Source organism: Arachis ipaensis, chromosome B2 (assembly GCF_059453495.1).
Source record: "Arachis ipaensis isolate K30076 ecotype BB chromosome B2, ASM5945349v1, whole genome shotgun sequence".
Taxonomy (NCBI): domain Eukaryota; kingdom Viridiplantae; phylum Streptophyta; class Magnoliopsida; order Fabales; family Fabaceae; genus Arachis; species Arachis ipaensis.
Window position 1 is genome coordinate 28,046,772 of NC_142437.1, and position 15,884 is coordinate 28,062,655.

Below are 15,884 nucleotides of genomic sequence, written 5' to 3' on the forward strand. Positions count from 1 at the left end.
GAGATGAAAGATCTTGAAAAAACTAAATTTTGTCTCGGCTTGCAGATCGAGCATACAAAAAAATAGGATCTTCAATCATTAAACAACATACACAGAAAATATCTTGAAGAGATTTTATATGGATAAGTCACATCCATTAAGTACCCAAATGATCGTAAGATTTGGATGTGGAAAATGATCAATTCCGTCCTAAAGAAGAAAATGAAGATATCCTTGGCCCTGAAGTACCATATCTTAGCGCCATTGGAGCACTAATGTATGTTGCTAATAACACACGACCCGATATATGGATAAGTCACATCCATTAAGTACCCAAATGATCGTAAGATATTTGGATGTGGAAAATGATCAATTCCGTCCTAAAGAAGAAAATGAAGATATCCTTGGCCCTGAAGTACCATATCTTAGCGCCATTGGAGCACTAATGTATGTTGTTAATAACACACGACCCGATATATCATTTGCTGTGAACTTACTAGCAAGGTATAGTTCCTCTCCAACCAGAAGTCATTGTAGTGGAATCAAACAAATCTTTCGATATCTTCATGGAACGGTTGATATGGGATTGTTTTATCCATATGGATCCAAGTCACAATTAGTTGGCTATGCAGATGCTGGATATTTGTCTGATCCACATAAAGGGAGATCTCAAACAGGATACCTATTCATATATGATGGTACAGCTATATCATGAAAGTCCACAAAACAGACGATTGCGGCAACATCCTCAAATCATGCTGAAATACTAGCGATTCATGAAGCAAGTTGCGAGTGTTTTTGGCTCAAGAGTTTGATCCAATATATTCTGTCATCATGTGGACTGATTGATCAGAAGATAGCTCCAACTGTCCTGTTTGAAAATAATACAACATTCATTGCTCAACTTAAGGGCGGATATATCAAAGGCGATAGAACAAAGCATATTTATTTCAAATTCTTCTTCACTCATGATTTTTAAAATCAAGGGACAGTTGATGTCCAACAGGTCCGCTCAAATGATAATCTGGCAGATTTATTTACAAAGTCACTCCCAAAATCCTCCTTTGAAAGATTGGTACATGAGATTAGGATGCCCCGATTTCGAGACATTAAATGATGTCGACAAGAGGGGGAGACTGTACTCTTTTTCCTTGGTTAGGTTTTTTTCCTATTTGGTTTTTCTTGACAAGGTTTTTAATGAGGCAGTCCCCATCACAAAGGATACTGTACTCTTTTTCCTTCCCTAAAGTTTTTTTCCCATTGGGTTTTTCTTTAATAAGGTTTTAACGAGGCATAATCTTAAATAGTCATCTAAGGGGAGTGTTGTGATAAAAATATGAGATGGATGCCCATTAATGATATGGACGGCCGAAGTTTTCAAAAAAGAGATTTGAGACTATTACAAAGACCAACCTTTAATAACGGTTGAATTTGTACACCTATAAATAAGACCTCATAGCCTTACATACAACACAACAATAATTAATAGAATTCTCTCTTTTATACTGCTGAAATATTATTCTCTCTTTTTATATACGCTACTATATCAGTAATATATATATATATATATATATATATATATATATATAATTTTTATTATATTGAGATATTATTTATAGTGAATATTAATACTAAAGTCTTTTATTTATACTTTTTTATTTTATATTTATTACTTTTTTCTTAGTTATTTATTTATTTTATAACAACATCTTCATATAAAGATAATTATAAAATTTTGATGATAGTATCTACTCTAATATTTTACTCTCTTTTAATTTCAACTTTTTAAAATTTAAATATCTTTCCTTGAACGCCGGAGCGACCAAACTCCGGATCCGCAACTATTCCGCGCGCTGGAAAGCGAAAACCCAAAATCCTCAAAAGGTGTAATCTCAGCCATCAAAATGTTAAACCCCCATTCAATGAATACAAAACAAACCACGTCATCAATCCTCAAAAAACCACACCAACCAATCAGGATCCATTTCTCATCCCTATATATATTCCCACTACAATACCTTCATTCTTCATCTAACCTACACTCTCTTCTCAACTCGCACACGCAATTTAACCCTCGAACCACCGTTCTTTTTTTCTTCTTCCAACAATGGCTCCGGCGAAGGCAGAGAAGAAGCCAGCAGAGAAGAAACCCGCGGAGAAAGCACCAGCGGAGAAGAAACCGAAGGCGGAGAAGAAGATCTCGAAGGAAGGAAGTAGCGATAAGAAGAAGAAGAGAGTGAAGAAGAGCGTTGAGACTTACAAGATCTACATCTTCAAGGTTTTGAAGCAGGTTCACCCTGACATCGGAATCTCGAGCAAAGCCATGGGAATAATGAACAGTTTTATCAACGATATCTTCGAGAAGCTCGCTCAGGAAGCTTCTAGACTCGCCAGGTACAACAAGAAGCCGACGATTACTTCGAGGGAGATCCAAACTGCCGTACGGTTGGTGCTCCCTGGTGAGTTGGCGAAGCATGCCGTTTCTGAAGGGACCAAAGCGGTGACTAAGTTCACCAGTTCGTAAAATGTTTGGGGATTTTTCTAGGGTTTCGGCTTCTGGATGAATCATGGATCTAGGGTTTTTACGGGAGATGTGCTTTTATTTTTCTTTTAAATTTAATATTATTAGTATGTAGATGTAATGTTCTGAACAGTTGTTAATGGAAGGTGTTCTTTGGAATAATCACTGTGTGTTTGTCTCCTTCTTTTCCTCTTTCCTCTTTGACATGCAATTCGCAAAATACAGTTATTGGTGAGGAACTAAGCTCTGAATAAGAATTTAGGATTTTATGTTATAGAATTTGATGTTGATAATTTGATGTGGAATAGATTTTGTTAGGAACTTAGGATGGTTGATATCGGAACTTGGTCTTGATTCTTTGGATGTTAATTCTCATTAAATTGGTAGGTTATTTGTGCTTCAAATACCAAGGGCTTTGTTTTCAATAAATTTTATAGACTGTGATGACATGCAAGGTGTGTTTTGTCTGTTTATGTTGGTCAAATCTGTATGAATGTAATGTGGCCTGGTTTATAACCTTTTGGGTGAGCTATCTACTTATTCAGTTATTCTATGTAATTTAGTTACATGGTTTTCTTCGGTTTACCTTTTATTTTATATAAGACAACAAAGTTAGTGTTTGTGAGTATCTGTTTGTATATGCTATTATTTATGATTCAACATCATGTTAAAGTGTACTAAAATAGGATAGATACCACAACATTCAATGCAATATACATAAAACCTAAATAATCTTTGATACTTGCAGATAATGCCTTTGATTGGATTGTCATAAATCTTTTTCAATAGTTACTTTGTCATTTATTGCAAGTTGAAAAATGAAGTTTCTCTGCTTGGTACTTGAAGATTAGGGCTGATTCGGCTCTAGTTGGGGCTTCTATGGAGTTGTTCACGATCAAATCTGGCTTGTGTGAGAAACTTATTGATTTTATCTTAATCCTTGCACTTTCCATTCCTTGATATTATCTTCATTTATGGTTTTTCTTCTATGTTCATTTTCTTGTTATCATTGATGCTGGCGTTTTTAACTTATGATGCTCATATATTCTCGTTTAATTTAATTAGTGTTACCTTATGAGTCATTGGTTTTGTTATTTACAACTCCAGTGTGACTTTATAAGTCATTGGTTTTGTTATTTACAACACCAGAATGTGTAGTGAATTTTTCGACAATGTTTTTGTTTAGTAGGTTTTTTGTTGAGACTTTGCAAAAGGAAATGATGAAGCTGTGTTTGGTTGTTGTCCAAGTGGGTAAAGTAACGCAATGAGACCCTTGGCTGCTCGGACAGATTCTTTTTTGGTATTGTACTGTTGTCATTTTGCCCCTTTAAAATATAAACCTTAGAATGCCTCTCTTCCTATAACTAAAAACTAATGCATAGACGGAAATTTGTGTCTCTATTCCTGCTTCCACTGTCCTCGCCCAAGAACCAAACACAGCCTGAATTCCACTGTTCATTCTTTTCTCAACTAAACATTGAATGTAAATAGGAAATGAAACCTTAAACCATTCAGACCTTTAAATTTGAAACGGTGTCACTGTCTTCCAAACAAGGGATTTCTAGGAAACACATGGCCTATTTCATGTATAACTAAATCTTTTCATGGTATCTCTTCATCTCAAACTGCTTGCATACTCCAATAACTGATTTTTTTTGCATATGAGCTAAATGTTAAAGATTGTTTTCTTGGGAGTGTTTATGGGTTCTTGATTTTATGGGGAAAGGAAAGGGAAAGGAGGGAAGGGCTTGAAATTGTAGGTAAAGTAAGTCCATTTTACTTTTCAGACCCTTACATTCCTTCCCCTCCAAAACCCTTGTATCTGTTCACAATTTGTGTATGTGTCACAAGTCTTCATGAATCTTCTGCATTTCCAGGTGATAATTTTGAGAATTAGAATCTTATTCATTTTAACAATTTGTAATGACTTGAATTGCTCAAAATTGAAATTTTAATGGTAGCAATTTTCAGGCCTCGGAAATAAAGAGATTCTAATTATAGTTGGTATTTAATGATTTGTGGGACTAATTATTTGATTTAGATGGCAAAAGTTTATTTGAGTCTGAAGCCGGTTTTCTTTGCCCTTTTTTCTGTTTGATTGACAGCATCACTCTGAGCTAGTATGCACATCGGAATTACTCATCCTTAGTGATCCTTAATATTAGCTTCTAGGTTTTTATGTTCATTAGAAATGAACCAATGAATCAGGTTCTGATATTCAAGGTAATGGTTGCAAGCACTAACACGTTTTAAATTGTGTGCCAATGTGCAGTTGTTGGGAGAATTGACTGTTGGACTTGGTCATTCTCAAGTGATATTTATGTTTTTATTTTAATAGTTACTTGCATGTTCCAATGTTGGAATCTTCTTGTTGGTGTATCATATGTTTATTTAAACATGCATTTGTAGTTGCCTGACACATTTAAAAAATGCATGTAACTAGTGCTGGTGAACCTACTTTATTTATTTGTTTTTATGATATGAAAAAATATAAAATACCAATATACTATCTGTTAATTTATTGTCAATAATAATTAATTATTATAAGGAGATACATGTATAAGATACATTCAGAAGACTTCATAAAGATACTTTTATTAGATATATTTATAAAGACACTTCTATTAAACAGTTATAAATGAGAGTTGGCAAAAGTTGGTAGAATTCTTATTGGTTACGTAACGGGATTGGTTATGATATTTGAAAAATTCGAAGTGTACAATAGAGTGTAAAATCTTGATACTTCTTTTATTATTGTATTTGGAAAAAGCAAGTTTAAATGAAAAAAAAAATCAAATATAATGTTTGGAAGTAATAATACAAAATAGCATGACATGAAATTAAAATGTAGGTACTTATTTTATGGAACTCAAATTCTGCTATTGTTCGTACTCGAGGCGAGATTAGGAACTAATGAGGTGGAGATTGGAGATTCCAATTTTGTCAGGCGTAGAATCAGGTGGATAATCTGTAAGACACTCTGATGCTAAAATCAGTAGGGTATTAGATGGTGAGAGCCTTTTTTCATGTATTTTCCTATTGGTTGCCTTACCCTTTTAATATGATATCATAATGAGTTATTGAATTGTTGGGTGTCATCATGTGTATTTGAAAAATAATTCTTCTTTGAAATACTACTTTAGAAGTTAAGAAAATAAAAAGTAAATTTGAAAGTCTCGCTTGAATGAGAGTGAATAGTGAGTAGTGGCCATCTGAATGAATAAACAAGTGAATATTGAAAGTGGCAACATTGTTATATTTTTTTATCTAATAGTTGTGGTTTACATTGCTGCAAGACTAATAGCAACATAGTTGTTAAGTTTTTATTTCTTGTTTATTTTCATATTACCAAAATCGGTTACCCGGCCTCTCCCAACCCCTTTTTATGTTTACAAGTGACGGTTGGCCTGTTTGCCACCACTAGATATTACTTGTTCGAAAATATTGAAAGCATTTCTGGTGCGATCATGTGCATTTCAAGTACATACTGCTGGTCCGGTCTTCTTAGCAATGCGCAATCAAACTTTGGCCAATCTAGGTTTGGCGATTTTCATTGGGTCATGTTGTGTATCCTGCATTAATTTTTACATAATCATAGCTCAAATCACATCCCCATGCTTGTCCATGTCCTAGTCCACTGCCTGTGAGTAGGAAAATTAATATAATTAGACACTAAGAGGCAATACTCAAATTCGTTCCTAAATGATAACTAGGTTCTTCAAATTAATCCCCCGAAAGATTGTTAGTCATATTAGACCCTGAAAAACTATAAAGTCAAAATAATCTTTCTCTCAGTTAGATGATGACGTGTCACATGACATGACAATTTAATGTCACATGGTACCTAATATGACACATCGTCATCTAACTGATGGAAAGGTTCATTTGACTTACGGTTATATCTTTCAAGAACTAATATGACTAACAAACAATATTATCAATAGAAGTGTAGATCCCTTCACTGGATTATACTGTTGAAGTGGTAAAAGATAAAGCATATGCTATTGAGTTACAGTAATGTACTTACCAATTGATATGTTAATTCTAACAGTACCATGAGTCTCCCCAGCCCTTTTTAGATAATTACTAGCAGCAACCCTGCAATGTTTGGAACTTGTCAAGAGATTGTGTACCTCTAACTATCCACATGACAATTCCTAATTAAAATCACAACAATGTTGTTCCAGCTAAAAATTTGAAAAGGCATTGTTAAGATTAGTTCTAATTGGTTTAGAAGCCATTAAGAGATTGCGTATGTGTGTGGATGAAAATATAACGCATTCAAAGCTATCCTTGGCCCCTGATTCTCTAGCTTTTGCTTTAAAATATGGTGGTTGGTAACTAAAATAGAGCAACAAGCCATGATTATGTAAAATGAGTGCAAATATTGCAAGAAGGTAGACTCTAAATTGCATGGAGCTATGGACAAAGGTCTTGAGCATAAGTTGAGTGCTAAAAAATATTGCAAGAAGGTAGACTCTAAATTGCATGGAGCCATGGACAAAGGTCTTGAGCATAAGTTGAGTGCTAAAAAATGTACATGATACCCTATTGCACGTTGCATGGAAAAACATGGGAACCTAGTAAAGAAAACTGTTATTCTACCACATTTTCATTCTTGATCTTCTCATTGTAGGGATATGTTACTGATTGGAAGAAATCAAATCTAACCTAACCAAAAGTTTTTTTATTAAATGATTGATATTTATGCAAAGAGTTTCCTTCAAGCAACAGAAACGTGAACTGATACCATTCAGGAACATAAAAAATTGTATATCTTATCGTCCAGTATTTGGAGCAAAAATTTTGTTAACAGTAGCACTGAGGCTTGTTGCTAAGGGTCTCACGAAAAAATTGGAGTAAACTACTATTTAACTCTGAAAAGATTAGTCTGCTGGAAAAATTGTACCCACAGGATTAAAATATTTAATTTGTCTTGAGAAAATCAAGATAGGTGATGATTTATTATGAAATGTTAACTACTGATGAAGTGTCAACTAAAGAAGAAATATCATGATTCACTAGCATACCAGAATCAACTAAAATAACCAATAACAGAAAGTCCTACCGATCAAATGATTGTGGTTCCCCACCAACCATCAGCAAAATATCCCCCAACTCCACCCTAAGTTTATTCTGGTGGAAAGAGACCCCAGAATAACCAGCTGCGGCAGCAATGCGTCCCCAATTAGGGTCTCTGCCATACACAGCAGCCTGATAAAACACTATATCAGAAAATGTTTCTTCAGCCAGATTGAGATAGTAACAAAATTCTTTAGTTCAATTACTCGTACCTTTACAAGTGAAGATGCTGCAACAGAACGAGCAACTTTTGCAGCTTCACCCTCACTATCTGCACCCACTACATTGACCTGCAAATTTGATGATACATACATACCAAGAAGGATTGAGTCCTCATTCAAACTAATCAACATCAACCAGACCACAAAATTGGGTTACACATCTATCAAACCACAGAAAAGGCAGAAAACAAAGGGAAAAATGATCTGATCACATGGCCTTGCAAGATATCAGCAATGGCTTATGTATCTTACTTGGGGGAAAATAATATGAACATGGATACCGAGCCAGACAGTTAAAACAGAAAAAGCAGTGGAGGGAAACGGAGAAGTGGAAAAAGAATGATATATATATATATATATATATATATATATATATATATATTACTCTTGAGCCATGCCTACTTGTTGGGCAACTAAAAATATTTGAATAAAGAGGATTTGTTGAGATAATAAGTGCAGAATGAAATCTATACCTCTAGGAAATATAAACATTGGAGAAAAAAGGAAGTCTAGTATTATCATTGGGGAATATTATAATATAATGTAATAGCACGATCAAGCAAAAATATGCTTCATTCAAAGAAGCATACCTCAATGAGGCACGTTGCCCCCTCTCCATCCCAAGCTATTGATTTGGCAAGACCTTGCATTACCTGAAAAGGGCAATCAAAACTAGGAGGTCATTTTTGAAGAATTACAGGGAATCATGGAACACTGATTCTTTTATAAAAACAAAATTCATGAAATTTTGCATTCTTTTCGTTTTTCTACCCATTAACCCCCAAGTAAAGTAGTCTAAATGTTATGAATTCAGCATAGAAATCACTAAATCCTAGCTTCGTAACTTATGCACACACAATAGCGGCATAACGATGCACCATCTCCCCATGTTACAAAGAATCTAAATTTAAAAGCCCATAGTACTTCCATTTCCAGTTTTACTAGAAATCTAAGCTATCTGTAAGTGTAGAAGTAAATCATTATTTTAAGTTATTCAACAGCAAAAAATGGAGTATGAAATTATAATATCGTTACAATGTAGAAGATCAAATTTACCGCATCTAGGCATGCCTGAAGTTGAGTAGCCTCATCACTGTCTAGTGAAGAAATACAGCCCAACCCAGATAACCCACTAGCCAAAGCAATAATAGTGTCATTAGTACTAGTATCTCCATCTACCTGTAGTAAAATGTTGCAAAAACAAGGTAAGAATTAGCCACAATCCATAACATGGTCAAATCTCAGAAAAGCAATATCTTTTTATGGAGATAATGAGTATATGACCCTTTTACATTAAAAGCAACACAGAAAATTAAAATTGTAAAATTATTGCAACACCGTTATTCTGATATATACAGAATATCAAATATAAAATTTAGATACAACATAACTAAATGAATTTGCAGTTCCAGAACAAAGTGAAAATTACATACAGTTATCTGGTTGAAACTTCGGTTCACAGCAACCTGCACCATCTTTCTCCAAACATCGCTGGTTACCCGGGCATCAGTTGTTATTACCTAGGGTAGATATAGTTTAAGGATTAGACTGGAAAAACCATATATTTCAAATGAGAAAGAAGCATCATGTTAGACATACCCCGAGCATGGTAGCCATATTTGGATGGATCATCCCAGAGCCTTTTGCCATTCCCCCAACCCTTACCTTAGTCCCTCCAACCTAACCAACACCACAAAAAAAAAAAAAGGAATATAAAATATTGTTATGAACCAAACATAATCCATTAACTACCAAAACTTAAAAAGAGTTAAAGATTTCTGTCTAGAAAATTTGAAGTTGATGAAATTATAGCTAGCTATTATACATAATTACCTATCAAGACTACTTTCCATACAAATAAATGCATGCAACTATGGTCCCTCTACTTTTTCTTCCCAACTACCATTAACAAGGCTCAAGCTATACAGGTCACATTTAAATGAAAGTATGAAACATCCTATTATGGCTTGTATTAAGGCGCTTGATTGCACAGAAATTCCAAAATACTCAATTTTTTTATTTGCTCTTCCATTAGCCAAATGAATTTGGCCCATATTGTTCATATCAACAATTCATCCAAATGATCTAGAGTCCAAAACATGACAATGTTGCAATTTATATAAATGTGTGCATGTGTTACAAACTTTACATATATATGCTACAGTAGGTAAATACAAATTGATTGTATGAACCTTCAATTAAAAGAGGAAACAGTGATACCAAAGTCTCAATTGCCACGCTTTTGCTAACAAGGTCCGTTGTTGTGATTGCCACTGCTGCAGCATCTGCCCTGTATGCAAGCAAAATGATAAGATTATAAAAAGGAGGGGAAAAAATGTATTGAAAAGTAGACACAACAATGTTTCTCAGACGAAAATAATTTTTAAGGAAAAAAAGTTAGTTTCTTAACATGATAGCATGCCATTTGTAAAATTCAGAAGTGTAATCATGGAATATAGGAATTACCCTTCAACTGAAGATGAAAGTGAACCCACTAATGTGGGAAGTGAGCTTAAAAATGCCCCCTGCAAGGAAATGAGAAGTGATTAGTGTGGCAAACAGAATTTCTGCTTGTTGGAATGCTTAAGTAGTTGTCCAGTTACAAAGTTAAACACAAGCAGACAGAAAACTAGTGCATAGAGATTCTGCATTTACCTTCTTTATTCTTTGACCAATTACACCAGTAGATTCAACTAATACTTCTTCTGGCTTCACTTTCAGAAGCTGTAATCATGAAATTTACAATACTGACTAAGACCAAGTCCTTTTGACATGGAGCACCGTTAGCAAAATCTGTTTAATAAGGATGCATACCTTGGCAAGGCTTTCCACACATTCTAACATGTCCTGATAACCTGCTTCACCCTGCAGATATTAAGGGCCTTAGCAACCAAATGTTTATTAATCTTCACTCGAAAAAGTTCAAATGAATCAAGTTCATAGAGAGCATTCATTGATGCACTAAAGTAACTTGATTAGATCACACTTCAGTGGACTATTGAATATTATTCATAGGCACATGAAACAAATAGTTTTGATATCTTACCGTAGCTGCATTTGCTTGGCCTGCATTAGTTATTACAGCCCGTGCCTGACAAGTACCAAAATTGACTTATTAGCAGGCAATCAAGCAAGAAGGATAGAGTTTCCAAGGAACAACAGCACAATGCATGCTATTAGAATTTCAGCTCATGGTTGAGGAACCATCCATTTCTTGACAGAAAAACTGCTCAAATATACATTAGGACAGTGAAAGCATTTTGCACAGGAGCTTGGAAAAGATACCAGCTCATCAGATATTGACAAGGTTAGTTACTGCATAAGCTGTGTAACACATTTGGTACAATACCGGCTGCATCTTGAAAAGGAAATCAACAAAAGTAGAAGTCTCTTACAGTTTTTGAAATATCTAATATCTTTTTGCAGTATAATACTGGTGCAGCAGCAACCACATTTGTTGTAAATGACCCTGAAGAAAATCCAATTATATGAAGTGCATGCCATACTCAAGTTGATTTGAGTTAAAATTCCACAAGACAAGCAAACCTGCAGATATAGCATCAACGTCACACGTAACAAGTGAAAGGTCGGGCTTTTCTCCTTTGGCACGTAATCCTCCATACATTCCGGCAGCTTTAAATCCCTCTGCAGCAGTAACTCCTCCTGGAATCTGAATGATCAAAATCATATATTCAACTACCGGTAAACCAACTTGCATATTGTCCATTTCAAGTAACCTTGAATAGAAGAAGATATAATATCATAACATCCCATTTCGAGAATTGAAAGCATACATTGCTTTGGGCCTAGAAAGGGAATCTAATAGCAAATAAACTATAATTAGGCATCCAATGCATGACCAAGAAGAGCAAATTTTCTAGTCAATAAACGTATTTCTTTCATCATAAAAAAAATGCGACTTCCGAATATAGTAAAATAACAGGAAGCTAGCACAAACAACACATCATTCAAAAGAGAAACTTTTCTGAAAAGAATTGAAGGTGTGTTATGATCATTTTTTTAAAAGTACTTTTAAGATTATACTTTATCAATGGTTTCAAAAGAAAAAAAAAAGAATAAAAACCATGTATTTCTAGTATTTAATTTGTCATTATTGTCAATGCAAAAAGGTATTATGCAGACATCCGATTTATGTATTGTCATATCAGAAAAAGTATTTGGCTTAAATGCTTAATTATTCACAAAGTTAAAAGTCTTAAAAATGTAAAAAATTGATTGGATACATGGTAAAAGTACACAGCAGTTTAATTCAGTCTTGTATTTCTATGTTTTGGAGAAACTTATTCAAACTGACTACCACTTTATAAATTCTTGTTTTTCTTTAACCCTTTCTAGAAACACATTCAAAGGACCCTTATCTAAGGCTGCTTTTGGAATGAGAAATAGAGTGGAGAAGGCACTCAGATAGAGAAACTAAAAACAAAGAGACAAGTTTTTACTATCACTATACTAACCAAATTCAACCTAATGCGATGAATGCTAATGACAACAATTGTGATGAATGATGAATATGACAACTAACCTCCTTCCAAGGTCCTTCAGGAAGAAAAATTGGAGCAGCTGGTATGTAACTTGAAGCCTTACTCATTGAAACAGTGCAGATCCTCAAATTCCGCGGAGAAGAAGGAACACGTGAGGGGAAAACCTGCAAATGAAAAATGATCTAAGAAACTGCACTTTACTCAGCAACCAAACACGCAACGATCATAAAGAAAGAGACATTCGAAATGCACCTTTGGGTTTTGGGAACTCGGCGAATGCAACTGAAGAAAAAGTTGGTGAGGAGGAATGCACGAATACATTATTTTTTTTCACAGCTCAAGTGAAGAGAGAGTGAGTAGCTACTAGCTAAGTAACTGTTTATGTATATATGCTCTCCCTTCTCAAGTTTCAGATTCAGTTTTTTTTTTTTTTTTTGGTCTTAAGATTCAGATCTATCTATTTATCTATTTATTTATTATATAAAAGAAGAGTTGCAAAACAGTAACACCCGTTCACATATTTCAACATCTGTCAATTTTTTAACTATTTTTTGCACTTCTCCAATTGACACGTGTCTTTATTTCTATTGAAATTACAATCCTTTTCTATATATACCTTAGTAATTACGTACCCTGCCATTTTTCCACTGTTGCAAGGTCCTGTTGTTTTTGGCTTTTTGCTGTAACAAAGACAAGAGTGGCCTCAGCAATCTCCATCCTCAACAAGAACTTCTTACCTGGTGTAAGGTGCCTGGGGGAGTTGTTTGTCCAGTGGGTTGAATGGAGTGAATCGAGCAGCAATCCCAAAACCACCATTTAGCTGGAGAAAGCGGAAATGCTAGCTTTTTGATTGGATGATTGCGCGACTTCAGATTGATTTTAAAAAATTTCAATTTTCAATTCAAATTCTAAAACTGTTCTACACCCAAACCCTCTCTTTCACTTGAAAGAAGATGTTGCAGCAATCCCAATTAAACCGTCTCTTTCAATTTTTCCACAGATGACACCACCAAAAACGGCCAAGCGTCGTCGAATGGGGTGGCTGCCGCTGCTACGAGGCTGAGGATCTTCATTATGTTTTACTCAATGTATGGGCACGTGGAAGGCCTAGCAAGGAGGCTGAAGAAGGGCGTGGACGGCGTTGAGGGAGTGGAAGTGGTTCTCTACAGGATGCTGGAGATGCTCTCGGCAGAGATTCTGCAACAGACGAGGGTGTCGCCCAAAGACGATGGAATACCTGTGATAACAGCAGAAGACCTCGCGCTGGCGGACGGGGTGCTGTTTGGGTTTCTGATGAGGTGGGGGCAGCACAGATGAAGGCTTTCTTTGACTCTACTGATCAGCTGTGAAAAAATACTATTGCTTGCAATATAAAAGTAACAGTTGCAGCAAAAGTTTTAGCAAAAAAAAATCTGATCTAACAAATATTTTATTTGAATAATATATTAATTTACGTTTAATTATTATGGGTGTATTTGAATAATATATTAATTTACGTTTAATTTACGTTTAATTATTGAGTAGATGGTACCCTTACCAATCGATTGAAATTGACAAAACATTCAACTTCATCACCTTTCAATCGATTGGATTACATTACCAATCGATTGAATTTGGCTAAAACTTCAATGTCATCACTTTCCAATCGATTGTATTTGGCAAATTCATGTTGTTTTCGTGAATTCAATCGATTGACTAACAACAACAATTGATTGTTTTGAGGCATTCATTCGATTGGAAAGTATAAACAATCGATTGGTTTAAGCTTTTTACCATTCTACCTTACAACTTTCAATCGATTGTTTTGTGATATAGTGTAAACCAATGGATTGAATTTTAAGGAAACACGATTTGGAAGCCATAGACGAACGTAACGAGATCAAAGTTAATTTTTTATTCAATTAAAATTATTAGGATGAATGGAGGATATAATTGGTTGTTATTTTTGTATTTGATTGTTAATAAATATAATAGATAATTGATAAAATAATAATTTATAAAATAAAAAAATATTTTTATAATTAAATAAAATATATGAAGTTAATTTGTAATTAAAATTAGTTCAAGGACTACGTAGTAATTGATAAAAAAAACTCCAAAAACATGTTTTCTACTTAGACCATTAAGTGGTCCAAAGGTTCCTGGACCACTGAATCCTGTGCCATGAAAGCATAAGTGATTTTGTTACCAAACCTACGTTTATAAGAAGTAACTATTTTTAGCTTTAAGGTTTTCTTAACAGATTTCTAACCATGAATACTAAACATTTATTTACCTTTTATCAATTTTATCTTTTATGTATATTATTGTATTATTTATAGAATTCTTGTTATTTTTATTTATATGAGTTCTATTTTTTATTATTTATTATTTTTATTTTTTTATCAATTGTTTGTTTGATATTATACACTTTTATAATGGTAATTTTTTTGTATTATGTTTGTTATTATCTTTTTATAATATGATTTATCGATCCTATTAGGTAAGTAAATTAAACAAAAAATTAACCGTAAATATTTAATTTTTTTATTATTTTTAGTACTTTCTTTTATAATTGTAATTCTCGTATACTATGTTTTAGTGTAATTTTTTTATAATATAGATTATAATTTCATTAAAAAAGATAAATTAAATAAAAAATTAATCATAAGTAATAATAAAATCATAAACGTTAGATTCTAAAATAATATATATATATTTAAAATTTATATTTTTAATTTTAATTAAAAATATATTTTACTAATTTTTACATGTTTTTTTATTTTAGTAAATAAATATTTATTCTATTATATAATTAATTAATAAGATCTATTCAAATATCTAGATTAAAATGATAGAATAATATAAAAAAATTATTTAAGTCGATGTCTATTTTAGTAATTTTTTGTTATCTAGAAGTGATTTTGAGTAGTGTAATCCAAACAATATTTATTTGAGGAATGTTAGGGAACCAGCAATTTTAGTATTTTGTAACCATCAATTAGTCATCAATAGTGTTTTTAATGGTGTGAGATTACATCTAATGGTGGGAGATCACTCACTTTTGTTTTGATGGTTAAGTGCTGACCAGAAAACACAAAAGTTGTTGACCCCTAGATTTTTCCTATTTATTTTATTATAATTCATTTTGATATAAAGATTGTCAAATATAAATCACTTTTACACAAACTTACTTTTCATCAAAATCAAAATTTGCAAAATCAATTTTATACAAACAAATCCATTTATAAACTGTAATCCAAACACATACTATATTTATTTAACTTAAATTAAAATTATTTATAAAAATATTAAAACATACCTATGACCATATCTCGAATGCTGTGACACGCATTACCCTTCTGAGAGTATTTCGGATATTGAGACTTTAATCAGTGTTTGAATGTATCTTGGATCTTTAGTACTTATTTTCTCACGTGTGACACCCAAAATACGTCAGCGTCATTACGTCATAGAACCAGATCTAAGCACCTGAATTATGCTTATTTGGATTCCCCTCTCAGCACCCAAAATGGGTGGTACTATGTAGTTTTATATAATTATTCTATATTTTATGTATTTTCGTAAATTTTATATTTA

The 15,884-nt window shown here is 33.4% G+C and overlaps 2 protein-coding genes across 6 annotated transcripts; one reads left to right on the plus strand and one right to left on the minus strand.

The window, feature by feature from the left end:
- Window positions 1-1,996: 1,996 nt before the first annotated feature.
- LOC107625155 (putative histone H2B.3) lies at window positions 1,997-2,662 on the plus strand. The gene has a single exon (XM_016327737.3). The coding sequence runs from the start codon at window positions 2,087-2,089 to the stop codon at window positions 2,501-2,503; it is 417 nt and encodes a 138-aa protein (XP_016183223.1). The 5' UTR covers window positions 1,997-2,086; the 3' UTR covers window positions 2,504-2,662.
- A 3,036-nt stretch (window positions 2,663-5,698) lies between these two features.
- Window positions 5,699-13,646, minus strand: LOC107625157 (arginine biosynthesis protein ArgJ family). 5 transcript variants are annotated; one of them, XM_088505143.1, is made up of 18 exons: window positions 12,938-13,646; window positions 12,558-12,587; window positions 12,347-12,469; window positions 11,350-11,473; window positions 11,199-11,272; window positions 10,850-10,894; window positions 10,618-10,668; window positions 10,459-10,527; window positions 10,270-10,328; window positions 10,024-10,093; window positions 9,403-9,483; window positions 9,237-9,323; window positions 8,860-8,982; window positions 8,394-8,456; window positions 7,795-7,872; window positions 7,569-7,714; window positions 6,528-6,598; window positions 5,699-6,141 (listed from the first exon to the last, which is right to left on the minus strand). In XM_088505143.1, the coding sequence occupies exons 3-18, from the start codon at window positions 12,410-12,412 to the stop codon at window positions 6,059-6,061; spliced, it is 1,290 nt and encodes a 429-aa protein (XP_088361269.1). In that variant the 5' UTR covers window positions 12,413-12,469; window positions 12,558-12,587; window positions 12,938-13,646; the 3' UTR covers window positions 5,699-6,058. The 5 variants fall into 5 exon arrangements, with proteins under 5 accessions (XP_088361269.1, XP_088361268.1, XP_088361270.1 ...); XM_088505142.1 differs by having other exon boundaries at window positions 12,922-13,080; XM_088505144.1 differs by lacking the exon at window positions 12,558-12,587 and having other exon boundaries at window positions 12,938-13,076.
- Window positions 13,647-15,884: the final 2,238 nt, after the last annotated feature.

Coding starts and splice junctions, on each gene's coding strand:
- LOC107625155 (XM_016327737.3), top strand. CDS start 2,087: ATGGCTCCGGCGAAGGCAGAGAAGAAGCCAGCAGAGAAGAAACCCGCG.
- LOC107625157 (XM_088505141.1), bottom strand. CDS start 12,626: ATGTATTCGTGCATTCCTCCTCACCAACTTTTTCTTCAGTTGCATTCG. Junction 11,273..11,349: donor CGTTGATGCTATATCTGCAG/GTTTGCTTGTCT, acceptor GATTTTCTTCAG/GGTCATTTACAACAAATGTG. Junction 6,138..6,523: donor ATTAACATATCAATTGGTAA/GTACATTACTGT, acceptor ACTCACAGGCAG/TGGACTAGGACATGGACAAG.